Consider the following 27773-nt stretch of genomic DNA (forward strand, 5'->3'; position numbering starts at 1 on the left):
AAAATAATATTTAGACATATTATAGATGATATATAATACTTTTATAACTCAAAAAAATATTTTGGAGGTGTCACATTAGCCTAATTAATATTCTATGATGTTCAGATTTTTTTGGGTTGATAATAATTTAAAATGTACGGAGCATGATTGTTGGCGCCAAAATCTGACCTAACATAGTGGCTCTTTGAGATTAGTGCTGTATTGGTCAGCGAGGATGTAGGTTGGACTGCTAGATTATATTGAGGTTTACTTGGTGGCTGCTTGGATGAAGAATTCTATCAGCATCTTTAAGTCCGACCTGAAAACAAGAAGAGATAACATCGAAGGTCGCCGAATTTTGTTTGGCAGGGGATCCTCCGATGCCTAAGTCAGACAAGAATTTTGGAAAAATAGTAGAGACGTGAGAATAGTGAGAGAATATCAACATAAGAATGAGCGTATCTGGAGGTCTTTTGAATGTTCTTTATATAGGACGAGGTTAATGTCGGTTATCGAGGAAGGCGGGCATGCGCCTTAACCACTTGGTGAGCAATAAGCACCCGTATATATCGTGAGACTTAACTATTCAGATGGTACAGTAACTGCTCCACGTGCAGGACGAGCTGTAACCGTTCTGCAATATGCCTGATTAGTGTATAGAGTTGTAACTGTCTCTTTAATGGGCTTTAATGGCCTTAAATGTGCTTTAATTTGGAGACACGTGGCTAGTTGCTGCTCGTCGTCCGTGTAGGTCGGCGGTTCGGTCAATTGCTTAGGTCGCCAAGTCGGTTAAGAACGAGGTCAGCTCCTTGGTGTGCTACTGAGGTTGGTAGTAGTCACAAACGGTCGACTTTATACTACATCACTTGTTCTCCCACTTTCGAGTCTAAGCTATCTTCTTGAGCTTGGATGATGACAGAAGTAGCCAAATTGATCAAGTTGAGCTGTCAAAGGGGCACACCTATTTGCTTTGGGTTAAGCCTAGAATTTTTGAAATACTGCATTAAATGCTCTATGTTTCTTTCGAGGTGACATTAGATTTAGTGGGATTCTCCATGCACCGATTAGGCTTCTTAAGGCCGCTTGAAAGAGTGATTCAAGTAACCATCTTGGAAGCAAATGCCGAGTTGACACGTAGCGGTAGATTAGGTTAGGTAGTCATACGGGCGCGTTAATCAGAACCGTCTGTCCTTCTATATGAAGGGTTTGGCTTCCTTCTTTTCTACCATTTATAAAATTTGGAAGCCCCTTGCACGCAGCTCCTTATTTGTGGACTAAGAAGCTAACTTTGGTCTTGATCGATCTGTTGACCTAAGCAGTTGATTGAGCTGCCGACCTGTGTGGATGACCAGCACCAACAAATCATATGTCTCTGGATTAAAGCACATTTAAGACGGTTAAAGCTCATTAAAGGGATGGTTACAACCCCACGCGCTGATGAGGCACGTTGCAGAACGGTTACAGTTCATCCCGTATGTGGTGTAGTTACTGCATGATTTGAGTAGTTAAGTTCCATGGCATGTGCGGGTGGTTATTGCTTATTGAGTGGTTAAGGCGCACACTTGCCTTTCTCAGTAACCGATATCATCCTTGTTCTATATAAAGGGCATATGGGGGATCTCTAGGTATGCTCATTCTTATGTTGATATTCTCTCACTATTATCTCAAGTCTTCATTATTTTTCAAAATATTTGCCTGACTTAGGGATTGGAGGGTTCCTTACTGAACAAAATTTGGCGATCTTCGGTATTATCAATTCTTGTTTTCAAGTTGGACTTGAAGTTCCTGACAGAACTTTTCATCCAGGCAGCCATTAAGCTGAGTTTAGTCTGATCTAGTGGATTCGACTTGCCTCCTTTCGACCAATCCAACACTAATCTCAAAGAGCCATTAGGTTGGGTCGGATTTTGGCGGCAACACTATATAGATATATGTATATGCATGTATGCATGTATATCACATATACACACATTTTTGAATGCTTGATGCATAGGTTAGGGATCTCCAAGTCACACGACTTTTGGTGTTCAAGCAATTTAGTGCAGTAGATCATATCCAATGTCTCGGGTCATTGTTGTTGGACCCCTATCACGTAATCATGATTTGACTAGATCTGAGTGGAGACCCACTCAACCGGATCCTAGTCTATATCCAAAGTGAGGTGTTATCTTGGTAGCTATGTTACACAGAACCTTCATTTTAGTCTAGAGTATTGGTGTCGGTCATTGAACATGAACATTGGTACGGGTGTGTACGAGTCAGGTCGGGTTGATTTGAGGGTAAAATTGAAACCAAATTGATTTAAATTGGTTTCCTAAAATGGAAACAAAACCGAATTGATAGCTTATAAAAACCAAATGAAACGAGAAATTTGGTTCAGTTTTGGTTCGGTTTATCGGGTTGAGGAGATCCAATTTTAGGTTCATTGTACCAAGTTGAGAAGATCAGGGCATTGTCGGTGCATGAGCGTTTTCTTGGAGATTTTATCCAAAAAACCCATCTGAAAAATCTACAAATCATAGAGGAAAGGTGGAGAGAGAAAATGGGACCTAGAGTCAGGGTAGTCTAGAGAAAGGTTTTGGATGCTTCAATTCCTTCTAGACATCTTACTCCAAAACTTCTTTTCTCCATACTTCCCTTTCCAAGAATCAAAAGAAAGATATTAGGATAGGAAGTGAAGCGATCAATTAGAGAGGGCAAAATATTAAAAAAATAAAGAGGAAAGAAAGTGGTGAGGACTTGATAATGTGGTTTTCGGCGAGCTTTATGAGGGGATATAGTGGGGCTTGAAAGAGGTGAGACACCCCATGAGGCACAAGAGAGATGTCTCCCCTGCCCATCTAGGTCGCTCGACACACTTGGCAATGACACCATTGGCTCGTCATCTTTGGATGAGGGGCCTCTGGTGGTTGTGGTGGTAATGAGAAGAAGCTGCGACGAGACAAGGTCCAGTGAGAGAAGAAGAGTTGTGGCAGCCTGCTAGGTGAGGGGCTCTTGTGGCTATGGTGGTGGGAGAAGAGATGGTGAGATGGGCAGTTGTTCGAGTGGGGAGAAGAACCAGGAAAAATGATGAGGGTTAGGGCTGAAACCATTGAAGGGGCTATATATATGTTGGTTTTTTTGGTTTGGGAATCCAAACTGAAACCCAATCGGTTTTTTGCGATTTTAGAATTTTTCAACCGAACCCAAACCAACTATAGAAAAAATTGGCTTAACTGGAACCAAAGAGACCAGTTCGTCCAATTTCATGGTTTGGTCAGTTTTGTGCACACCCCTAAACATTAATATAACAATAGAGTAGATGGTTTTGTAGAAAGAAATTTTTAAGTATCAGAAGGATCTTACTTAGACACGTATGGGCGGAACTAGGAATCATCTAAAGGAGTGCCCAAGTTGCTCTCTCTCTCTCTCTATATATATATATATATATATTGATGTTTTAGTATTTCACTTCATAATTATTCATTTGCATAAAAAATACTATTACTTTTTTCTATGATTTTAAAGAAAGGAATAAAAACTCTCAAGGAGAACTATGCATTATCTGGTATGATGGAGAATTTTTTAGGGATGATACAATTTTCAGCTATTAGGTGCCCCAAAAAATCTGTCGAAACAAGTGAATGTATGCTACTATATTGAGCCAATCTTGCTTGTTCATATATATTTTCTTGAAAAAACAATAGAATTAGAAAGCTACTTACATCTGCTGTCAAAGTTGGTGATTACCATTTGAAGAGCTTGGAAAGACCTGTGGTGAACTATAAACAAAACAAAGTAGCCAATGCAAAGGGAAGGTGAAATAGAGATCTTGGAGAGGAACAAATTGCATATAAAGAGAGATGCCCCAAACATTGGTTAGAGAACTGAGATGGTCAAGGGGAGAAAGAGAGGCTGTAGAAGAGTTTAGTTAAGAAAAAAAGGATTCCATTCTTCAAATTCCCATAGAATTTAGCATAGTAAAATAGAAAATCGGAGAATGATTTTAATTAGGATTTTTGCTAAGATTGGATTCTAATCAATGTCTGTATTTCCTGGTTAGGGAAAAAATCTTAGATTTTAATTAGGAACCTAATAAATATGCCTGTCAAAGAAAATGAATTGTGAACTGATTTTGACATTGTAGGACCTCACAAGGCCGAAAATTGGGGTGAATATATGTATAGAGGGAAGTCATAGAGAAGAGGTATCCATCAGACGGGGAGGGGGCATGGCCCGTTGGCATTAATGTGGCTCCACTGTCGTAGACACACCAACACCTCACCTGTGAACATGAGTTGACGTAACATACCTTGGCATGGAATGGCTCTATGCCTTGCTTTACTTTTTTTTTGTGTTGGTTCCCTTCAGGTCTAGACATTGGCTCATAACATCCTTGAGTCATTACATTGCATTAAAGATCAAAACAACAATAAAAGTTCGCTAAAACAAATGAAGACCACTTGTTGCCCAAATGCAAGTTGCTATTCTGCAGAAGTTAGGTACAATAGCTCGGTGGAAAATGTGTAAGAAGAGGGGATAATTGGACAGAATGCTTGGTGTATTTGTGAGAAGAAAAGTGGAGACGAATGGGAGAATACAAGATCTGTTTATTCCCAACTTTTCAATTGCTATAATGATCAATAAAATATCTTCATTGAACACGGTCTCTCCTCACACTTTTCCTCATACTGGACCTTTTATTACGAGGGTTCTTTGCAAATCTTCTTGCTTGGCATTTGTAATTGCTCTCCGCTGGACACAAACCCTAATATTAAAAATTGTTCATTTTATCGGTCTAGCAACCCATGATCCTTTGTTCGCCATTATTCCTTCTTTCAAAAATTAATATTTAAATCCGAAATTTTTATTTATAATTAAATTAAATTACTTTATATCCCAAATTTTTAGTAGTCACATGGATTTGCGCATGCACTATTATTGGTAATGAAAATACAGAATCACAATATTCACACTCAATTAGTGTTTCTCCAACCAGGAAGTCACAACTATTTAAATCATGGATGGTGGAATCATGTCGAAGAGGCCAGGGACCGAAATGATTCAGTCTATTGATTCGAAAAGGAGGGAGAGAGGATAGATGAAAAGAGAGAAAGAGGGAGGGAGGGAGAGGAAGAGGGAGGAAGGGAGGGAGGCCAAGATAGAGCCAGAAAGAGGGCTCGAAAGCCCTTATCTCGTTGGTAGGGGGTCGCCCTTATTTCGTTGCCAAGGGGATGAGCCTTAATTTTCTTTTCAAAATTCTGAACTGAAGTTAGTAAACATTTTGCTAACTTCGCTAATTTGTTTCTTAAAATTCTGAACTGAAGCTGGCAAATTGTTTGGAATTTTGAAAAAAAATACGGCTTGTCCCCTATTTCGAAATGAAACAGGGGCAACCCGCTTTCGGCCTCTCTCCCCGTCCCTCTCCCTCTCTCCCTCCCTTTTTTTCTTTTCTTCTCTCTCCTTCTCCCTCTCCCCTTCCTCTCTGGCTCTTCTTGTGATGGTGCGTCTGGAATGACATGGTACGGACCTGTATCATGCTGAACCGGTCGCCGACTGGTACCTTCTAGGGTCCCAGTTCGGTGAACCTTAATTCAAATAGCTGTTATGTGCATTGTATGTGCTAGTGTAGTTTTCAGGAAAAAAAAACTGAATGTCAAATCTTGAGCCTGGAAAATCAAACTTCAAATGTAGTTATTGTGCCTAAATAGTTTTGCTCTAAAGATGTATGCATTCTTGTACCAAAAAAAAAGAGATGTATGCATTCCATCCCTATGGTGTTATGGTTTTTCTTATTTGATAAGATCTGTCTTCTTAAGCATAGGATTTGTATAATAATAAATACTTTGAATTCAATGTGGAATAGAGAAATTGCCTTGATTTGGAAAATAAATTCTTGTGGTGTCTTACTGATAGCCATGAAATATGACAGGATTTTGTATTTCTAAGATAGTAACAGTCCCTTCTAGCTCACTTTGGTTCCGACTCATGCTATATGCTTACTTGTAAATAAGTTCTTGTGGTCTCTTACTGATAACTGTACAATATGATAGGACTTTTTATTTCTAAGATAGTAATGGCCCCTTCTAGCTCACTTTGGTTCCTTCCCATACTATATGCTTATTTGCATATTGCTTCTAAAAGATTATTTGTAGGCTGAAGTGGAGCAAATATATAACTTCAGGCCAGTAGAACTTGATTCACCTCATGAAATCTGACATTCCTTGTTGGTCAGTGTACTTTGAATCCCCAATTGAAACTCTCAAATTTCAGTTCAGTTTCTATTTTACTACTTCTAATCTTACGACTCGTAATCTTGAATCTTTTTTGATGCTTCAGAAAAAAATAATTCATTAGTATATGAAGCATAAGCAAATGCATATCTACTGATGCCAAAAGAAGTTTAAGAGTTAGACTATTTTTTACGAGTGCTTGATTTTACTATTCTCTATCTGGTGGCATTGGCATGGAAGCAAATTTCTAATGGTTGTTTGCATGTCATTTTCGCTCTAATAAGCATGCAATTTCAGTTCCATTGGCTTTTTACATTTTTTTCATGCATATTTATCAAATAGAGTTAGCTGAAATTTGAAATCCATGAATTTTGCTTTGCAAACAAAATAAAGGCCTCAATTTACATATTAATGAAGTTAGACAAATCTTAGTGATCTAAACCAGCAGTGTGTGCAAGGGAATTTGTCTTTATTCTTGAAGAAACTTTCCTGCAAACTATGTGTATACCTAAAAGTATCTGGAGAGTCTTCTCAACTCTTTCAGAAAGTATGGCTCCTAAACCTAGCAGAATGGAGGAAAAAGATTTTTGTAGCTGACCCCAAGTAGTTTGGATTAAGGCTTACTTGATTTAAGGATCTTCTCACTGGTTTAAGCCAATTCTTCTTGCTTGCTTGTGTTTCAGAGACATGACAAGAAAAGCATATGTTACAAATTTCATAGAGCTGGTTGCTTCATATTACATCGTATTAATTAAATTTGACAATGAGGAGGCATAAAGGCCAAAAATTGGTGAATGAGTTGGAACAAGATTCCGGAGTAGGCTTGATGCCCTAAATAGACTATTTAAGCTACTGATAAGCATATTGGTTCAAGCTTCTTTGTTAGGCACTCATAAAATGGTTGTGCTCTAGGGTGTAATTTGTCAATGCAAGGGCATCCAACAGGTATGCTCAAATGTCAGTTGAGGGGCAAAATAAATTTCTATATTACTGTCTACTATGTCAGTATTTCAGTTTACACTATTTATTTTTGTTATTTATAGTGTCATAAGTCATAACACTTTTTCACTTTATTTCTTATGCGCTGTAGGAAATCATCAGACATCATAGAGAAAAGCTTAACCATCAGATCAATCAATACACGGTGAAATCACTTCTTTGGCAACTGCTCAATGGGCTCAATTATCTTCACAGGTTGGTTCATATATAAGATAATAGTAATGAATGATAATTAGATTTCATGTTTCATGGTTCTATTGTATCCTGTGATTCCCTTTCAACTTGATGTGCTTTAGGGCTATCATTGCAATTATACACATTATTAGCATTAATTCTAATAAGCTTACTTAAATTGCCTTGAATTTTTTTGGTTGCAGTAATTGGATTATACATCGAGACCTCAAGCCATCCAACATTCTGGTACAATTATCAACGAAGTTAATGATCTTGTGTTTTAAGATAAATATGCCTTTATCTTTCTCCATGTTGAAGTTTGATATGAATCAGGTTATGGGTGAGGGCGAGGAGCATGGAGTTGTGAAAATTGCTGATTTTGGACTTGCTAGAATATATCAAGCTCCATTGAAACCTTTATATGAAAATGGGGTAGAAACTCTATCATTCAAATCAAAGATGTTACTAGTGGATGGGACATTTCCTTGTCTTTTCTCACCTAACATGTTTCTATATACATGGGTTGACTCCTTATACAAAAGCTTATTTCTATTTTGTTCTCTCTGAGTGCTTTTGTTGTGTTATCAAGTCATAAATTGTAGAAACAGCTAGAGCGGATTGGATCATGAATCAGATCATAGATCCTAAGATTTTTTTTTTGATTTCTCTCAAAGATTCCTAAACACAAAAGAAATGTGAAAATTAATAAACACAAGCGGATGAATCAGAATAAAAAGCATACATACAACACATCTAGTTTTGACCAATTCAGGCGCATATATAGTATTTCTAATGAAACGAACATTTTGTTTGGTTATTCAAGATGTTAATTTACTATCTATCAATTAATTGTCTTTTTATGTCAAATGCATTAGAATAAACAAGACTTTAACATATGGCTATGACAATACAAATATATGCATCTATTGCTAACTCTGTGAACTCCAGTAGCAAACTTGCTACTTTACTAATTGAGGTTTATTAGTGGTATGTAAGTTAAGAACCGGATAGTGAAAGAAATTGTAGAAAATGGGCCAACACATGATTTAACATGAGGGGTGGCAAGTAATGACCTGACTTGCCAATTGATCCACAACTGACCTGCATTAAGCAGGTTCAAGATTTGAAAAAATGGGTCTGAATCCTGTTTAGACAGGTTGACTCAAACTTGTTTAACTTGTTTTGATTGTTTAATAGTTGAGTCAGGTCATGATGTGAGCCATTTAATTCATTTAAGACCCAATTAACCCACTTAAAACTGATTTAATCCGTTCAAGACCCGCTTAACCTGTTTAAACTGTTTCAATCTGTTTATCAAACAAGTTATGTGGGTTTGGGGTCGGTTTACCTATTTAATAAAAAGATCATGTTCATGTTTTTGGATTTTTGACCTGTTTAACAAATGGGTTGGGTCGGGTCGACAAAATTTTGACTTGACTCACATTTGACCTGACCTGCATCTAACCTAACTTGACCAGATTACCACCTTCATTTAACATGTAAATAACATAGTCAAATTATATCCTAAGATTCAAAAAATTTATAGTCCATCACATGGATCTAAAGTTTGTGATCCTTATCCAATGATGGGATCTGGTTCATTTAGAGCTGTTTTGATCCGGGTTGTAAGATCTAGATCATGTATTTTAAGAATTTAACTATAATTCCTGATGTGACTTTTGCATGTATATGCCGGTTAGTAGAAGTCCAACTTATTTTAGGTAGCAAATAAAAAATTCAAGTTAGATCAGTCTCAAAATATGATGAAAATATATGCAACCAAGTAAAAGCGCCAATCAGTTGTGGAAGAAACTTAGGGACTAGCAATGCTGGGTTTTATGGCATTACATGACATGGAAAGGGTCTAGAGTTTGATGTATGAGATTGATTAGTTGTCAGAATTTTTGATAGATGTTTTCACCACCATTACCAACTACTTTTGTCTGTTGCTTCAGCTGAAGGGAAGGATTGTGGGGGGAAAAAGAATAGGCGAGAGGGGAATGAAGTATAAGAAAAAGAACAGTAGAAAGAAGGAAGAGGTAAGAGTGAAGAATAGAAGAAGGCAAAGGAAAAGTTAGAGTTAGCTGATAAAGAGAAGGATAGAGAAATGAGTCAACGATTAGAATAATTTAAAAAACAAGGCATGCTATTGAAGTGAAGAAGTAAAGAAAGGAGGGTTGTGAGTCATAGAAAAAAGAAAGAGGAGGGCCCAGAAAGAGGGAAAGAAAGTGAAAAATGGACAAACCTGTGGGACATGGAGGAAGGGAACCTGCTTGTTAGCGGGGAAGAAATAAGGGTGAGAAAAGAAAATAACGAGAAACCGTGAGATAAAATCAATGAAAAGATAGAGAACCTTTTGATAAAGGAAAAAGGGGAACAAGAACTACATGAGAGAGTCGAAGAAGATTGACACTAAGAACTGAGAGAACTCAAAAGATGTCTCTTCTAATTAAATTAATTTATTCATAAACTTGGTCATAGACTGCTCTATTTGTAGAAGAAGATAACCACAAACCAAACTAGTTGAGGTAATGTGTTAGTTATATCATTTTTGAAGTAATGGGAAGTCTCACTTATCAATTAATTACATGCCTTCCATATTAGGTTATGGCTTCATGTCAGAAGGGTGAAACTAAATTACAAGGGGCCATAGTTTGAGGGCAGTGAATCACAAAGTAGAAGTGCTAAAAATCAGATAGGTCACAAACTTATGGCAATCCTCATTGAGGATGCTAAATGCATAATGACCTGTGCTATCATTACCAATTAGATGTGACCAAGGTGTTACTGATATCAGTCATCTTGGTGGGTGACAAATACAGAGATGAACCAAGATATCGGCATGTCTTGGACATGATGGGAGATTTAAAGGGTTCTCAAAATATGAAAGCTACTGGATATCTTGATCAATAAACTAGCACTGAGATAAGGAAATTTCAGCCCTTTTGGTAAAATAGGATTAATTGCAATATTATCGATTACAAACTTCTATGCTTTCCCATTTCTCCTCCACCTGACTTCTCCTGCCCAACCATGGCAAACTTGTTGTCCACTGTCTCAATTGCCAACACTGTCATCCGAATTTGTCGGTTTTCGCTGTTGCTAGCACTAACCGCTTATCTCCCCACCTTGCCCAAGCTCTCCTTGCTGGCCGTGGCCTATCTGCTGCCCTCCCCCACAACAACTAATAGTGTCTAGCAGAGTTTGATCCTGGCGTATATATTGCAGAACCACTGCCTTTTCCACCTGTTGGTCCTAACCATGCTTTCCCCTCCTATTGTGGGCCAGATCTCCGTCAGGCATTGGTCTCATGTCATTGGCTGTGATTAAAAGACCATAATATGAGGAAAGAGGATTAGCAAATTGCAGCTGATTTACTGATATCAGATCTGCTGGTATCATAATCTCTCCTTTTCAATGGCTGTTATAATAAAAAGGCAGATATTTTATCTTGTATCAGTGAGTGCCTGATACTGATGCAAAGTGATATCTTGCCTGAGATGAAAACCATGGATGTTATAGTTTATTGATCAGAAATTCATGAGTTTGCTGAGATACTCTGTCCCAGGTTTGCTGAGATGCTTCTTGCTGTTGTGAAACTCAAACATGAGTTGCATATGTTGCATCTTGGAGTATCGAGAGCAATAATCATGGAGTGCATCCCAAAGACACTCACCAATTTTAATATTACCTTCATTAGGTATTCAAACAGAGTAGAATTAATCGATATGGTGAGCATATGATCTTTGATCACCAATTCATTACAACCTGGGTTGGGTCCTAAGATCTTAAATATTTTTTCCTTACTTGTTGATTTCTTTAGATCTACTGAATGAGTAAATGTGGATCCATAATGTTTTGATCATGGATTGAAAGGTAGAATATGCCGTTAGTTGCTTGATAAAGTTTGTGCACCAATATCTGGATTTATCTTGTTGTATCATCCTTAATCAAACCATATACGATGTCCTTTTGGTAGAAACAGAAGACACTACAATGCTCCTTGGAAGAGTTATCAACAAATTACTGCATTGCTTCTGTTTGTGATGAATCAAAATTCATATTGCCCAACAAAGATATTGTTGGGTCGAGTTATAAGTTAACTGTGTCGTTACATGGATTACCAGATGTAAGAAGTTCAAAATCTGATAAATAAGATGTAAAAAATCATATGTTGAACAAGTTACAATTCATAATCAAAAGCTTTCTTAGATGAGAAAATACAATCGAGGCCAAATATGTAGATTTTGGGGTTTGTAGCAAAACCTGTTCTCCTGAATGTAGCTAGGTAGTACTTGTTTGCTTTTTGTGCATGAATATCTAAGGATTTCGTTTTAAAGAGTTTGTAGTTGATGTTTTTGTTGTCATTCACAAACTTCTTCCTTGTTGTATGATGGAATTCAGTTCTGTATTTGCTGGTTTTTCACAGGTTTGTAATGGTTAGTGTTCACTCTCTCCCAAACTTATATATATGGGGTTTGATAATTGACAGGTTGTGGTAACTATTTGGTATCGTGCTCCTGAGCTGCTACTTGGAGCAAAACACTATACAAGTGCTGTTGGTATCCTGACACTTCAGATAAAGCTGATTTAGCATTGCTAATTGATTAAATATTTAGTACCTTTCATCAATTCTCTCCAACTATGACCTATCAATGCTTATTAGTAAAAAATGCCACCTTAATAACACATAGATATGTGGGCTGTTGGATGCATTTTTGCTGAGCTACTGACTCTGAAACCATTGTTTCAAGGGGTGGAAGTCAAAGCTACCCCTAACCCATTTCAGGTAGGAGTAATTTTTGTTGCAAGTGACATACATTTTGCTGTTTTCTTGTTTTATTGTTTTTCACTGATATAACATCTCAGACATCAGAAAGGATTGTTATCTAATTTTGCCCACTGTTGTTTCAAAAATTTAAATGTTTTTTCCCAGCTTGATCAATTGGACAAGATATTCAAGGTCTTAGGTAAGAATGCACTATCAGTTTTTGAATATTCTCTACTATGCTTCTTGCAGAAATTTGTTACTAGATATCATTCTTCACAGGGCACCCTACACCTGAGAAGTGGCCTACTTTAGTGAATCTTCCATATTGGCAAAATGATCAACAACATATACAGGGACATAAGTAGTAAGTCTTATCATCGACTTAAAAGAAAATTTAATGTTAATATTTATGTAAATTTGCTGATTGGTGTTTCTTTAACTTCAATTTTGCCATGTACAGTGACAACCCTGCTCTCCATAGCTATGTCCATCTAGCACAGAAGAGTCCTGCATACGATCTTCTTTCAAAGATGCTCGAGTATGTAAAGTGATCTAATCTATAGAGGCTTACTATTGTGTTCTTAGTAGTTAGATGTTTTAGAAATCCATATCATGTTGCATTCTCTAGATCAAGGTACGCCGTACTGAACTGGGTGGTACGGCGTGTACCGTACTGAACTGGGCGGTACGGCAAATACCGTACTGTACTAGTTCGGTATTGGTTCACGGTACGGAAGTTGTACCGATATTCAGTATGCCGAACTGACCCTCATACCGAGCATACCGATATAATGACAGAGTGACATCAGTGTAGGGTTGGGTACCAAGAATCTTGCTTTAGGTATACAATCATGTCATTTTCTGTTTGCAAATGCAATCTTTATATAGATTTAGCGAGTTGGCCTCACTAATGAGATTATATCAACTGCCATAAGTTCTATGATGTATAAACCGGTAATTTAATATCTCAAGTTTCTTTTCCGCTTTCAATATTTTTTTGCTCTTTTTTTAACGCGTACTATTTTTTTAAACTTAATGCACCAATTGGTTAGTGAAAAACTGAAGAAAACATTCTGTTGGATGGTAGATGCGGAGGCCTTGCAAAAGCCCCAACATAATTTATGCATAAAAAAATTCGACCTTGCATCTCTTTGATAAATATGTATCTCATGCACAACATAAAAGCTATATTGTAAAAGATTTCTTTTCAATTTTTTTGACTATTTCATGACTTTTAGAGGTGGATGCTAGGTTCTTTCAGTTTTAATTATCTGCACGTTGGTAGGTCCTACTAGGGTCTATATTGACCTCTTTTATATCAGGTCCTATATTTCCTGTTTATTTTTTGCAATTAAATGAAAAATACTATTTGGAAGGACAACTTTTGATAGTCGTAATAACTAGTTAAATCAAAGGAGTAAACTGCAGTTATAGTGGAAAAAATTGGATGATGAAAACCTAGTAAAAATTTAATTGGAAAATGCCTAATTCTATTATTTTGAATTCAATGTACATTAGAATTGACTAAGAGTAAATGTATGAACCAGATAGACAGAACAAAGATATTTATGTTGTATAATTTTCACATGCTGGAGAGATTTAGGGAGATTTTTTGCATTTATAATAATGGGCTTATTGATGTTTTATAAAGAGAGTAATTCCAGCTTCTCTAGTCTCCTTATTTTCCATCATCACCTCTTTCTCTCAAAGACACCAAAAAAACTTTTGTCTCCCAACATGTCCTTGTATAAGGTAACAGGACAACAAAGGATTCACCACCAATATAATGAAGAACTGATGGAATTATAGAAGTTCATAGGTCTGAAATGTGAACACCATTTACTCTTATCCCTTTTTATAATTTTCCCTGTACAATTGCTCAAATTGGGTTGGCCCTTTTTATTCACATTGTTCAATTATACTATCAAGTTGCTGAGATTTGAGATACACTATGGTTCATTATGGTTTTTGTTACTGCTGAGATTTATGTTGGATAGGGGATTCAATGAACTCATGTGGCCTAGTTAACAATATTGAATTTATATTAGAAGGCATATTTATATAATATTAATATGTTGATATATCTTTCATCTTCATATATGTTGCATGGACACTATTAAGGATGTTAATGTTACATATTGGTATGAGGGGTTATATCTGAAAACTTCATATATAGTATCTAATGACAACTGATTATATCTGGATATGTATGTATGCGGCTTTATTCACAAATTCTATATTCCAAATTTACTGTTTATATGTTTCTTACAAAAATATAAATCAGAGACCTGTATACTCTTAAGTAGCAGTCACCTAGAACTAAGAGAAAACACGAGTTAATTCACAATATCCTAAAAATGTCATTGATGCAAGATTATGTATATTTGCAGTCGTATATCAAGACATAATAGATAATACCATCTATCCCCATAACATTGTTCCCAATATTCATGATCTTGTGGATCAGAGTTAGGAAATATGGATGTCTTAGAGTATTTTGGTTGTGGTTAGTAGAACTTTTGGATTCCTATCTTGTATAATTTAAAGCAAGGTTCTAAATACTGGTATGATAACATGGTTTTGCACCTTTGTGAGTGTCGGGACATAGCACCATCTTGAGTGTGGGACAAGCAAGTCAGGAAGGTATTGAGATGAGATAGGATCATCGTCTTGAGTATCGGGATGTGGACATCCTGTTCTATAGAAAAACCAGAACAACCCCATCTTGTGGTATTTAAGACCTTGATTGTAATTGTTCACTTAGAAAAGTGTTAGAATTGGTGCTTGTATTGGTATATGATATTATTACCCTCAGTATAACATATGTAATAACCAAACTTTTGCAATTAAAATTAATGGTTTAAGCACTGTTTCCAACAGCTCTTATTTGTAATCCCTTTAGATTCTTTTTTTGTTCTTTGAACATCTCCATCTAAATCATGCCTGTTTTAAGTAATTTACCAATGCAAAGTAATTAAGGAATTACTTCACCTTGAAATTTCATGCACAAGTTGTAGAAAATAAGAAAAGAAAATTTCACTTGTTTTTCCATTCATTCGAGATATCAATAAAAAGATTGTTCTCTTTATTTCGTAATAAATATCTATTGAAAATGTGGATCTTTTTGGACATTCTGTATCAGTTGTCTTTCATATTGGGGTTGTGCAGAAAAGAAAGAATCTCGCAGTTTATTTTTATTTTATCTTAAGCTACAAATTTCTGATTTTAATACTTCATTGTTCATGCAAATATTTCTCAAGCACTTAAAATTCACCTTTACATTTTATCGACCTCAATGCCGCATGGTTCCTTTTACTTGTTTTTCATTTTCAACTAAATTGTGGGGTTCAAAGAGTACAATGGAAACTGTATACGTGCAATGCGTGTGGGAGGTTACTGGAGGGAACAAACGAAAATTGTGGGTATGGAAATAATAGTCTTAGAGACTCTATAAGACGAATATAAAGGAAAAGGCAAGAGTTGGAGTCTTGCGGGATGGAGTAGGTTGGAAAAGAAAGGCTTCCCAACTTAGGGGAAAGGTAAGAGGTAAAACCATGGGGTGAGGCCCATGGTGGAATCCTTAGCCCCAAGTGAAATATAGATGTAAAAATGGTGTCCTAGTGGCTTCAGGTATTGGAGTTGAACTATACATAACCCAATTCCAAGTGTTTCCATTATAATGCTGTGTTGGGAAACACATATAAGAAAGTATGAAGTTGGAAACTAAGGTGTTGGAATGGAGTTGTATAAAAGAGTTGGAGTCCTGATCTCTTGTAAATTGATAAATACCGTTGCAACTTTTGGAGTTGCATTTCTCTCTAAGCACTTCTGAAAATATGATTGCACATGGGTTTGTTCTCTTTTTTTTTTATGGGGTTGCTCTTTTTTTCAATAATTTATACTATCATAGCTTCATAGCTAGGCTTCTTTTTTACTTCCTTATTGTTGGTGTCAATATGGATGATCTAATCTTCAAGAAGGAAAATTAAAAATCATTTAGTTCTTATGTTGCATTTATTATTTATTATTTTTTGATGATCTCAACTAAGTGTTGTAATAAAATGCTCTCAACAATTGGAAAATGTTTCGCATGTGAATCTTATCTTTCTTTGAGCTCAATGAGTTGTTTCTCCCAAGGAATAACATATGATATATTTTGTCTCAGCTGTTATGCACAGCCATGTTAGTCATGTTGCATGGCATCAATGCTAAGCATGCATAAGCATGAACAGAGGCACTTCCAGCTTGAAAGATATGTATTGACATGCTAGAACACGTCAGGGATTTAGTTTACTTATTTACTTTATTTGGGCAACAGTTTGTTCTCTGGTGGAAGGCTGGTGAAATGAGTCTAACACCCTAGGTCATATTGAAGATGAATGCTGATTGCCTATGCATTTCATCGATATCTAAGATTCTAACATATACTTTAATGTGAATTGACATTATTACAGTGAATAAACAAAGAAGAGTAAGAAGTTGAGGGGGTTAAAAATGAAAAATAACCAAGTATGGTACATCTGATTTTTCCTTTTTGTAGTCTTATCTCTCAACTTTTACTATCAGAACATAGTGTACTGTCTCTATGATATTGTGACAGACACAAGCTGGTACATTCTGATATGGGCCAGTGGTGATACACTCCCTTTCTATCATGCCAGAAACCATGTGCCATGGCATGTTTCAGTTCATGCATGCAACTGGATGATAGGGACCCTCACAAAAAATGCTGTATGATATGGACCCGTACCTAAGTCCTTGATTTTCACATGGTTCATCATTAGTTAATTGCTTGATCCATTCACTTATTTCTTGAACCATATTTTGCTTTTGGTGAAAAAGTTGAATTCTGTATATAACTTTAGTGTGCAATAATGTATTTTTTATAATAAACTTGTTTATGCCACATGCACTGGGTCTAAAAGTTCCACTTAATATAAATTTTCCTTTTGTCTTCTTTTTTTTTAAGGTTATATGGCTTCATCATGATTGATGAATCAATTCAAGTCGAGGGTCATCTTTAGCATATTTTTCTTCTTGTTTAATGAATTATTGGAACAGCTTCCCCATTTATTCTAACTATAAATTGTAGTATTGTTATGTTTTCTTAGTATTTTTTAGGTTTTATTAGATTCCAACTTGATTACTCAGTTTTGTACAATCTGCTATGCATTTTCTCTTTAGTTGCTTAATGTAACGTTTTATAAGCATTTATGGTGTAGTTTCATATAATTGGGTATCTTGGCGTTTATTACTATATTCTTGATTTTGGATCATTTTGTTTTCTTTCCCTCATGCTCTTTTTATTGTTTTCAGTCTTTCCAGATAATCCATAAGTAATTAAAGAAGGACCCTTGTTAATGTAATAAAAATTAGTTGTTAGAAGAAGACCATATGTGACTTCTTGGTGGTTAGGAGAATGAATCTTTACATTAACATTGTATCTTTATTTCCGTTCTTTATTCACTTACCACAACAATCATAGAGCTTCAGACAATATCATGTATTTTTGCTGGCACACAATAATACTAAGTGTTCGACTTTCATTGTTAATGTTGGATTGCTGATTCTTCGTGTTTCCTAACTTATAATTGATACTGATAGTCCAACTACAATTTTACATGTTATCAACTTTCGGGTTCTTTCTGGGGCAGGTATGATCCTCGAAAGCGTATAACTGCAGCACAAGCTTTGGAGCATGAGTAAAGATCAAACTCTTATATTTCTTATAGTATCTTTCTTTTCTCCTTTTATGAAGCACTCAATTGTTACCTAATTAAAGTTCCCTTGTTTTTTTTGTCTGCCATGGTTGACTCAATACATGCAGAAACTATCCATGAGGGAGGATAGAATGGGAATCAATATTTGATTAAACAAAATCTGCATAGCCAGGATTAAACAAAATACGCATAGCCGGGATTATGTTTACTATGATTCTATATTATTTAATTTTGTCAGCCTGCTGTTTTCATAGCAACATAAATATGTTTGAAAATTATTAGGAGTGTGAATCTGAAATCCGGACATATTTATGAAGTTTATTTTCTGCAAGTAGGCAAAATGTATTATGATTTATTTTTCTTGCTTTTGTTTGAACTTGAAATGATGAAGATATCAAGATCCTAGCATGAGGCCCTAATGTTGTATCAGATTCGGTTAAGTTACTAAAAGTTAAATCAGCTCTAGAATGGAAGCCCTCATGATTGTTACATGCTATACCTTCTATGTTGGTTTTTTAAAATGCTTAATTTTTAACTGGCTATTCTTGTAAACTGCTTGAAGCTGAGTTCTCATGATCAACCAACTTGGAACTTTCTATAATGTTTATCATAAATAGCAATTGATATATCTTGCTATGAAAACTGAGACCTTATGTTGTAAATCCCTAGTTACTCAATCAACTTCGACATTTTAGCACCACTGGATGGAATTCTGTTTATCAGAGAATCATTTTATTGAAAGGGCATAAATCTTATTTTGACTTTTCATATCTAAGGCTAATACTAATTCTTAGATTGTGCAGCTTGTATGCTATGGTTTTCATCTTGGCTCTAATAGATGTTTTAGCTTTAGGCTACAAGAACCATAACCATCTAGTCTTTTCCCAACTATAGTGAGGTTGGCTTTATGAATCCTCTTTCGCCAAGTATTCCTACTTAGGAAGACCTCAAATGTTATTCCAAGCATCTCTATATCCTTTCTCACAATCTCTATTTGTGTTATCTTAGGTTTTCCTCTTCTTTAATTATAACCTTCAAATGAACTAAAGTTGCTTTACTTACTAGAGCCTCCTCTGTTTTTTTTTTGTACATGTCTGTACCATCTCAATCGATTTTTCATCAGTTTGTCCTTAGTAATATAACTCCCACAACTCCTCTAATATATTCATTTTGTAATTTATCCTTTCTAGTTTTACCACATCCATCTTAACATTCTTTTTTCTGCTACACTCAACTTGTTTTCGTATGTTTTCTTTATTGCCAAGTACTCTCAGCCATACAACATTGGAGGCCTTGCTGTTATTCAATGAAATTTTCCTTTAAAGTCTCTCAAGTATGTGCCTATCACATGATATTCTAGATGCATCTCAAGCTTCATGTAACCAGCTGTAATTCTATTACATGTATCTTCATTTATCTCCCCAGAATTTTATAATAGATCCTAAATAATGAAATGGTCACTTTGTGGTATCTCATGTCCATCAATCTTAATTGGTATTATATATATATATATATATATATATATATATATATATTTCCGTGCTTACTGAATTTTCATTCCACATACTTTGTTTTGTTCTATTGACATTTAAGTCCTTATCCTCTAAAATTTTCCTACTTGAGTGCAATTTAGCTTTGAGTTAATGATAGTAAAAGTGTCTATATAGTGGAAAAAATCTTTATTTTGATTGTTTTATTGGTAATTGTTCATTTTAGATTATGATGAAGAGCTTAGCTGAGGGAAATTCCAGAACAATCCTTAATTTAGTGTAGGTAGCATTGCGAAGACTACATGGTGAGGATAAAGAGGTGAAGTTTATAGTTTTTAGGGCCTTGTTGAAACATTATGAAAGGAGAAAACTTGCACGTGGGCTGATAGAAGTCTTAAGCAGTCTCTTTCTGATTACTATCAATGAGTTGTAGTAAGTACTTTTCAAGACCTATATCTTGGAATTTAACTCTACCACGTTATATCTTTCTTTGCACGAAGATGAGAGGCTATTGTATTTTAAGAACCTGGGAATCTTGATTGCAGCAAACCTAAGCTTGCTCTTCCTTCTACATTGGAAAGGCATCAATTTTCTTATGTTAAGAGGCTAATTTACATTATTGATTGTGTTAATGTAATAGAAGTACTTTCATGGCAGTTGGATTAAAGATGTGAAGAATTTGCAGATATATGCATCGACTGATTGAAGGAGCTGAAAGACTTAAATAATTGACGCTCTATCATATAAAGAGGTTTAGGAAACACCACAAAATTTTAAATACATTAGCAATTCATTGAGTGATCTGTTGTAACTTGCTAGCATGTTCAGAGCTAACAGTTTTTTAATTTCATTCTTGTTGATATTACGTTCTGCTAGAATCTGCATGCTTAGTACTTGATAATAGCTTTTTTGATGACTATGCGAGCATGGTCTTTCAAGTTCTTTTTTTTTTTGCCTGAATGAATTTGATGACCACATTTGAGTTGACTGACTGATTCACGGAAAATTTCATTAATTATTTTTGGTATGTGCTTATTTCCATCTGACTAGCCCATTAGTGAATATTGGTGGCTGTCAATACTGAAGATCATGGCTATGCTTTTTGAGGAGTTTTATAAGCAGTCTTTAGGTACCAAGGACAAAACTCAAACTGATCAGATGGAATCCTTTATGACATGTTAACGTTCAATAGGGCATATTGAACAAATTGTCTGGCTATGTGGTACCTGTTGTTTCTTTTGTTTGTATCCAAGTCTCTTTTCTCTGAATTAGTGTCTTCAAATTGTTCACCAAGTAGAGTCAAACTACAAGCAGAAGCAGATGCTCATTACCATGTGTAGGTCTTAAAGTAATGGTACGCTTTTGAAGCAAAATCATCTTGATTTTGCTTTATATGTTCTTTTGTCTTAGAAGATGTTAATATTGTCTATATTGATATTCTTGCATTGAGCTATTATTTGCCCACATTGAGAGTGGAAACAGAATGCCATCAACATGTATATTTTGCTAAAAGATGTAGATGTGATAGCTTGATCCTCCAGTTCTTATAAACCATATGGAGAGTCATATGGAAGAGCTATGGCGATATGCCAACAGATTACACACTGGAACTCACCTTGATCAGAGTTCTGCAAACTTGGGGCAACCGGAAGATTGACAGAAATAATTCTAATTTTGTTTTCATGATTAGGTAGAGCTTCTATCATTTGGTTATATGAGTTACTATAATGATACTCTGATCCTTGTAAACCATGATTTGTTTGTTTGTGTTTTATGTGAGAGATGTTTGGAATTTCTTGTCTGACATATTTGCTCTGTGCTGAATGAATGAAAGCACTTAATTTATGCCTATCTCTGAATAGTGCCTACTCTTTTTTTCTTTTTTCCAGGTATTTTAGGATGGATCCTCTGCCAGGGCGCAAGTAAGTTATTCTTTTTATTCATATCCAGATAAACTAGCTTTCATCTAATAAGGAACTATTGCAGCTAGTGTAAGTATGCGATGAATGCATGAAAAAATCTGCTGTTTAATGGAATATCAGGATCATTGATGCTTATCTTCCATATACTTATAATTTAACCATGTATATGTGGCATTAATGCTCAGTGCACTGGTACCATCCCAGCCAGGAGAGAAAGCTGTGAATTACCCTGCGCGTCCAGTTGACACTACTACAGATTTTGAAGGGACAATCAGTGTTCAACCTTCTCAACCGGTATTATAGGAGAACTTGAACCTCAGAACATGTCGGATATTCTTATTTTAAGTTGTGAATGTGTTTAAATTAAGGTTTAAAATATATTATAATAAATATGCTCGACTATGCTTCCTTGCAGAAAATAGTCAAAAAATGCAACTTAAAGTACTAAAATGTTTACTGAATCTTAGACTGTGGCTTGAAAATTTCTTCTTTTAATAATCAACGTAATACCTTTGGTTCATATAAGAACGTACGATGCTACATCCTTGCAAATATGCAATGTAGTTGCTGATAAATATCATGGAAACATAAGTACCATGTCATCTCAAGCAATACCAAACTGCAGCAGAATGCTTATGTTATGTTGTTAAGGATGCAGATGCTACAGATGGATGGAACAAGGATACATTTTCAAGAAGTTTGGTACGTAGTCTTGAATGCTTCATGAATAAAGCAAAACTAGCCCAGCAGGTGGATCTACACTGAAGGATTCCAGCTTGTGGATATTGTATTTTTGACTACCCACTACAAGGGGTTCATATGTTTTAAGTCCAAAAACTAGTGTGTATCTTGTGATATCGAACTGTATGTATTCAAACTCTAGTCACAGACGACATCAAGAAAGTGCTCACCTGTTCCATGTGCCCTTCCTAACTACTAATCTAGGAAAAGAATTCTGCTTGAAAACTACTGAAAGAGGAGAGTTGATATTTGTTATTGTCAGTGCTGTTTTTTTTTTTTGTAAACATGCCATCCTCTTAATGATAGCTCATTCAGCAGCATGTCCATCTTCCTTTGAATTTGACTAGTCTTAAATTCAGGATTGTTATCTAGGAATTGAATTTTTTGTGCAAATATCTCTTTAGTAGTTGCATTTTCTGGTGATAGTTTCCAGTCGCTCTGACCTTTTGTTTCCAATCTTTGCCATTCTTGATGGTATTCAACATACTGCTATTATAAAATTAGCATTATATAGCAAAACCTGATGAGGTACTTGATAATAGTGCATGAATAATAAGCATGTATATTATGTCCTAGTAACTGACTTTGCAAGAGGATTGTATAATTATCTAAATTCCTTGCTAATTATTCGTGTATTGATGCATATATTTCTACCAGCAGGCCATTTTGCAAAATTTAAATTTACAATTTATTTCTATTTTTTTGTTTTCTTTTTTTCTTCAAATCCAAATATTCCGCTATTAGTAATTATCTAGAAAAGGAATATATTATTGCTACACATAAAAGTCTAGATAGAAAATATTTTGATTGTAGAATTCTCCATTTCATTGGTTGTGTTTTTTTTCCTATTTACTTTTCAGTTAGATAATTGGAAGATCTTTTTAAGTTAATCCACCATGTATCTCACCAGCCATCTTGAAAGCTATAAAATTTGATGTCATACATTTCCTGGATTCAGGTATCATCTGGAAATGCTGTTGCTGGGAGTGTTGCAGCAGCATCGGTGGTGGCTCCTAGACAAGTTCCTCGGCCAATGCCTATGGTTGGAATGCAAAGGATGCCAGGTGCAGGGATGGCAGCTTTTAATATTGCATCCCAAGCTGGCATGGGTGGTCTGAATCCTGGTAATATTTCTATGCAAAGGGGGGCTGCTCCGGCTCATCAGCAGCAGGTAGTTGTGGAAACTCTATTAGTGTTTTCTTTTGTTGGGTATATGGCTGTAATTTGTAGACTTGCCTTCTTAAACAGTTAAGAAGAAAAGATCCAGGAATGGGGCTGCAGAATACCGGGTATCCTCAGCAGAGGAGGCGCTTTTGATGTAATTTATCTTTGCTCTCTCCATCCATATAGAATTTATTTTTATGTCATATAGGCAGCATATTGCTTTTTCATATGTTACGTCATATAGGTATTTTATTCATCCCAAACTGGAAAGTTAAATTTGATTCTACAATTTTGTATGGTGGTGACTTAGGGATCCCCATCTGAGGTTTAATGTAGTTATTTAGTTTCTCTACCAATCACTTTTAGCTCTCACATGCAGTTATAAATAGAGGGCGGACCTTGGTCAATGGTAAGATAGCTCTATTGTGACTTGGGTGTTATGGGTTCGAAACATGAAAATAGTCTCTTCACATGTGGGGGTAAGGCTGCCTATAGTTTACCCTCTCCCACACCCGTAGTTGCAGGGCCCACTAGAATGCTCTTTTTCTAATACAGTTATTCTCTCTTCTGGAGAAAATATTTTTTCAACTGGCCTCTAGATGCCTGCCTTCAAAGCTCAGCCTTTGTTGTGTCAAGGAATACTTTTTTTTTTCTTTTATGAAATTACTTATTTGTATTAATATCATATAGTTCTCTTATGTCACATATTTATTTCATGTATCTATGGGGTTAAGCTTAATGGACAGAATGGTAGGAGGGGTAAAATTTAGCTTTAGCAGTAGATGGTTATAACAAGGTCCTTCTTGATGAGGATCGACCATCTTGGTTGGTTGGATGGAGTTTTTTAAAATCAGGAGGCGGCAAAGGGTATGTTCTCCATCCATTATACCACACTTGGCATGTATCTAGACTGCAAAAACTGCTCTAAGTGAAAGGTTTACCATCAGGAGCATATTGTACTTTTCCTGTGTTCTTGTAGGTTAAGTACAAGTTGGGTTGTGATTTCCTAGGCTATTGATATTGAAGCTTTTCACCTTGCATCACTTGTCTCACATTTCCATCATTCATGATGCAGGTAGTATGTTTCATTGTCCTACATCTTCTCAAGGTTTTCACTTTGGACAAGTTAGAAGTCCTGATGGTTATGGAATGGGCATATCGGATGGAACAATACGGAAGCCATCAATCATTGAAATGCTCTACTCTGCGAAAGAGTCTCGGATGAGCAAAAACAGAAACATGGACCCTTTCCTTCTATACATAATTCAAACTTGTGCTGTTGCATTAACGTTTGTGTTGCAAACTCTATAATCTGGGAGTTGCCCAAAATACATTTGTTACATTAGATTTACATTAGCAGGTAATTCTTATTGTTATCCGATCAATCCTGCATACTTTATACCATTTCAAGCAGTTATGAGCATTGTTCTATTCACAGTCGTGTCAAGAAAAGATAAACTTATTAGCATCAGAATGCATTTGGTGAACTCCTTGTATTCTCTTGTAATGATCGATAACATCTTCAAATGCAAAGGGCTTTAACTTGGTATCAAGTCAATGTAATAGTACTGCCTATTCGGTCTATGGCAGTCATGGTTGTGGGCTCTTCGAGAGTTCTGAAGCTTGTAAGAGATCAGAGTGTTTCATCTTTTGGGTGTGTCTAATATTGGGTATCTTCAACTTGCCATTGTGTCTTACCTCTCTTATTTATGCGCAAATTGTCCCACCTTTTTTCTTGTTGCTCCTTTCACTGCATCAGACTCTCTCATAGCTGAGGATTTTTCTTGTTTCTCCTTTCAGTGCATCAGGCTTTCTCATACCTTGAGGGGCCGTTGGATCAATGCAAGAGAAACCTAGAGCATCTTCATGAGGGGCTTAAGTAATTGCCTTGAGAATGAAGTGAGGACCCAAGGGGCGGAAACAGTAAGCTGCCTTTCCGGCTTGTGCCAGCTTTTAAAACGACATTGCTACCAGCTAATGAGTGAACATGTCATATGAAACCAGTGATAGGCTACTCCAATCATTTCTGTTCCCTTGCCGCCAAGTACCCTTTATCATTGCGACTCTTTCTGATCGTTTCCCAAATGGTACAAAGAGATCAATGGTGAATACCCAATGGTAAATATTGACTGGTAAAGGAAATTGTCCGAACTGCTGAAGTCTTCTCTTGTTGGTTGTGCCAGAGATCTGGCTCAAATTCTACTTTCATTGAGGTTTGAGGGCTATTTGGGGGATGACTTGTTCCCCTCATTATGTAAGTCTATGCTTGTGGATTGCTTTCGTAGAGCAACTCTGATGGGAGAGTCAAAACACCTTCCATCGTTGTGCCACAATCCTATAGCAGTCACTCTAATGGCTTGTTTGGTTTGCAGGAAGCATTTTTCTTCCTACGAATATGATTCCTGGAAAGTAGATTCTTAAGAAGAGAATGCTTAGGAAAGTACTTATGGCATATTTGGTTGACCATAGAAAAGTGACAGATTTCCAAAGTGCTTATGTTTGGTTGACCATCCACTATCGTGAGAAAGTTATGCATAATTTTTATTGTACCCTTAATAAAAATTAGGTCTTTAATGCATCTTTAATGCTTCTTTAATGCTGAAGGATCTTTTTGGGAAAAAATAAAAATGGAGTAATTCCCACCTCATGGAAAAATAACTTTTCCATGTTTCTCATGGGAAAGACTTTCCTATGAAATGTGGAAATCATATTCTCATGAGAATATAACTTTCCCATCTCTCTCTTTTGAAAACTCCAACCAAACAAAAGGCATCTCATTACTTTTCCATTAACTACACTTTTTCTTTTTTTTTTTTCCGCGAACCAAACGAGCCCTAAAAGTTTTGGACGCCCTGTATGCAATAGAAAACATGCATTTGGATATTTAGTTGTTATTTAGCTGTTGCTACACCGACTACTACATGGGGCTAATTATGAATGCACAATAGGATCTTAATGCTGGTTGATGATTTTTGGCAAGGAGGGGTAGAGATGGCTCACCAACTCTTATTGGGGTGAGGGCAACGATGATGACGACAATACCATAACGGGAATATTAATATTGGTTGATAATTTTTTGATGGTTCAAGAGGGAGAGATAGAGATCTTTGTTTGGAATTGCTGTTGGTAGTTAGTAGTATAACTTTTTGTTTATAGAGCTTTTAATAAAATGTTGTTTGCTGTTTGGTAATTATATTTTTAAAGTACCGTGGAGTTTATAAATCTATTTGGTAATTAAACTGAAAAAAAAACTTATAGTACGACAAAATAAAATAAAATAAAATAATGTAATATGGTATAATATAATATAATAATACATTATTATATAATAAAATATTATTGCAAAGTATAATATTGTTATAATATAATATTATATAATACATGCAATATAATACTATACTATATTATAATTACATGATTATAATATTATATTATATTTAAAATAAAAATATTATAGATATATTATTATAATCTATATTATAAGTAATATTACATTTGATAATATGATATTATATAATCTATACCGTGTTTTTTTTTTATTACCAAAATATAATCTATACCAAAATATGTGGGTATTTTGGCGCCTGAAAACTGGTTCTACATCAGATGCCATATAAGCACTTCCAACTACAATTGGAATAAGGATGGACCATATCATAGCAATATAAAATATGCAGTGTTGATACGAATATTTGTAATTCCATACAAAATGTATGACGTATCTTTTTAGTTTTAACCTGAGTACATTTTCCAACTTAAAAAGAAAGAGTGCAGTTTCTATCACGTCCAAGTGGAGCCCTTTCTCCCGTCAAGACAACTGGGGGCAAGAAATAAAATGACCAAGGCAGCACCCTTGGGTCACCAGACCCCATGCACAATTGCACAACCCCAAAAGAAACCCCACAGGATTCAATCAAACTTCAAAAATTCCCACCCCTCTTAATGGAACAACCCTTAAACGGAACAGGTGATTCAAGCGTACGAATTTTGCCAGTTTCACCGGCTTCGAGCCCCCAACAGGCAATTCCGCTAAATTATACTAGAATTTAAGAACCCTAACTACACCAGCAGCTAATTCCCGTTCCAATCCTGCATTTCAGATATGCCAAGCCTAGCAAATCAGGCATAACTCTAGACTAAAAAGCAAGGGCAGAAGCATAATGCTAAAATTAAACCTTAGAATGTCCGCTCGAACCCAACTAGGCCCTGGATTTCCAGAGCCGAATTCCACTTTCCATCTCCCCAATTCCAGGGGAAAAAATCGAAATAAACAATCACAAAAAAATAATGCTAAAATCAAAGAAAAAGAAAAAAAGCAGAAACTAGAGCGAGTGTGAAATCGCCCCAAATAATTCCCCGTGCCCAATCCAAATGTTTGGTCACAACGACACCATTCCTAATCAAATACAAGTCGATTGAAGCGTGAAACCGCCACCAAATGCTGCGGGTCAAGTAGCTCCAGGACGAGATTTACAGTCGTAATCCGTGGATGGACATGGGAGTGGGCAAATTTTAAGCATCAGGCCATGGAAGATCTAATTCTACCATCCAATTCTCCGGCAATACATAGATTTTGACACTGCCAATGAAACCATACACAC

General features: G+C 35.9%; 1 protein-coding gene across 3 annotated transcripts in view; it reads left to right on the plus strand.

Moving 5' to 3' along the window:
- LOC103714524 (cyclin-dependent kinase E-1) overlaps nucleotides 1–25505 on the plus strand; it is a 28625-nt gene extending 3120 nt beyond the window's left edge. The window contains exons 3-16 of one of the 3 annotated variants that reach the window (XM_088717384.2): nucleotides 7282–7385; nucleotides 7568–7610; nucleotides 7698–7796; nucleotides 11857–11926; nucleotides 12059–12153; nucleotides 12301–12334; nucleotides 12415–12499; nucleotides 12596–12673; nucleotides 17790–17837; nucleotides 21235–21267; nucleotides 21453–21561; nucleotides 22967–23179; nucleotides 23257–23326; nucleotides 24973–25505. In XM_088717384.2, coding sequence (XP_088573510.1) covers nucleotides 7282–7385; nucleotides 7568–7610; nucleotides 7698–7796; nucleotides 11857–11926; nucleotides 12059–12153; nucleotides 12301–12334; nucleotides 12415–12499; nucleotides 12596–12673; nucleotides 17790–17837; nucleotides 21235–21267; nucleotides 21453–21561; nucleotides 22967–23179; nucleotides 23257–23325 — 1080 coding nt within the window. In that variant the 3' untranslated portion in view covers nucleotide 23326; nucleotides 24973–25505. Of the gene's footprint in view, nucleotides 1–7281; nucleotides 7386–7567; nucleotides 7611–7697; nucleotides 7797–11856; nucleotides 11927–12058; nucleotides 12154–12300; nucleotides 12335–12414; nucleotides 12500–12595; nucleotides 12674–17789; nucleotides 17838–21234; nucleotides 21268–21452; nucleotides 21562–22966; nucleotides 23180–23256; nucleotides 23327–24247; nucleotides 24608–24972 lie in introns of those variants that run through there. The other 2 variants (XM_008801802.4, XM_088717385.2) reach the window with 2 other exon arrangements.
- Nucleotides 25506–27773: the final 2268 nt, after the last annotated feature.

The sequence above is a fragment of the Phoenix dactylifera genome, chromosome 3, assembly GCF_051530095.1.
Source record: "Phoenix dactylifera cultivar Ajwa chromosome 3, Ajwa_hap1_PhDact_Kaust_v1.1, whole genome shotgun sequence".
Classification (NCBI taxonomy): Eukaryota; Viridiplantae; Streptophyta; class Magnoliopsida; order Arecales; family Arecaceae; genus Phoenix; species Phoenix dactylifera.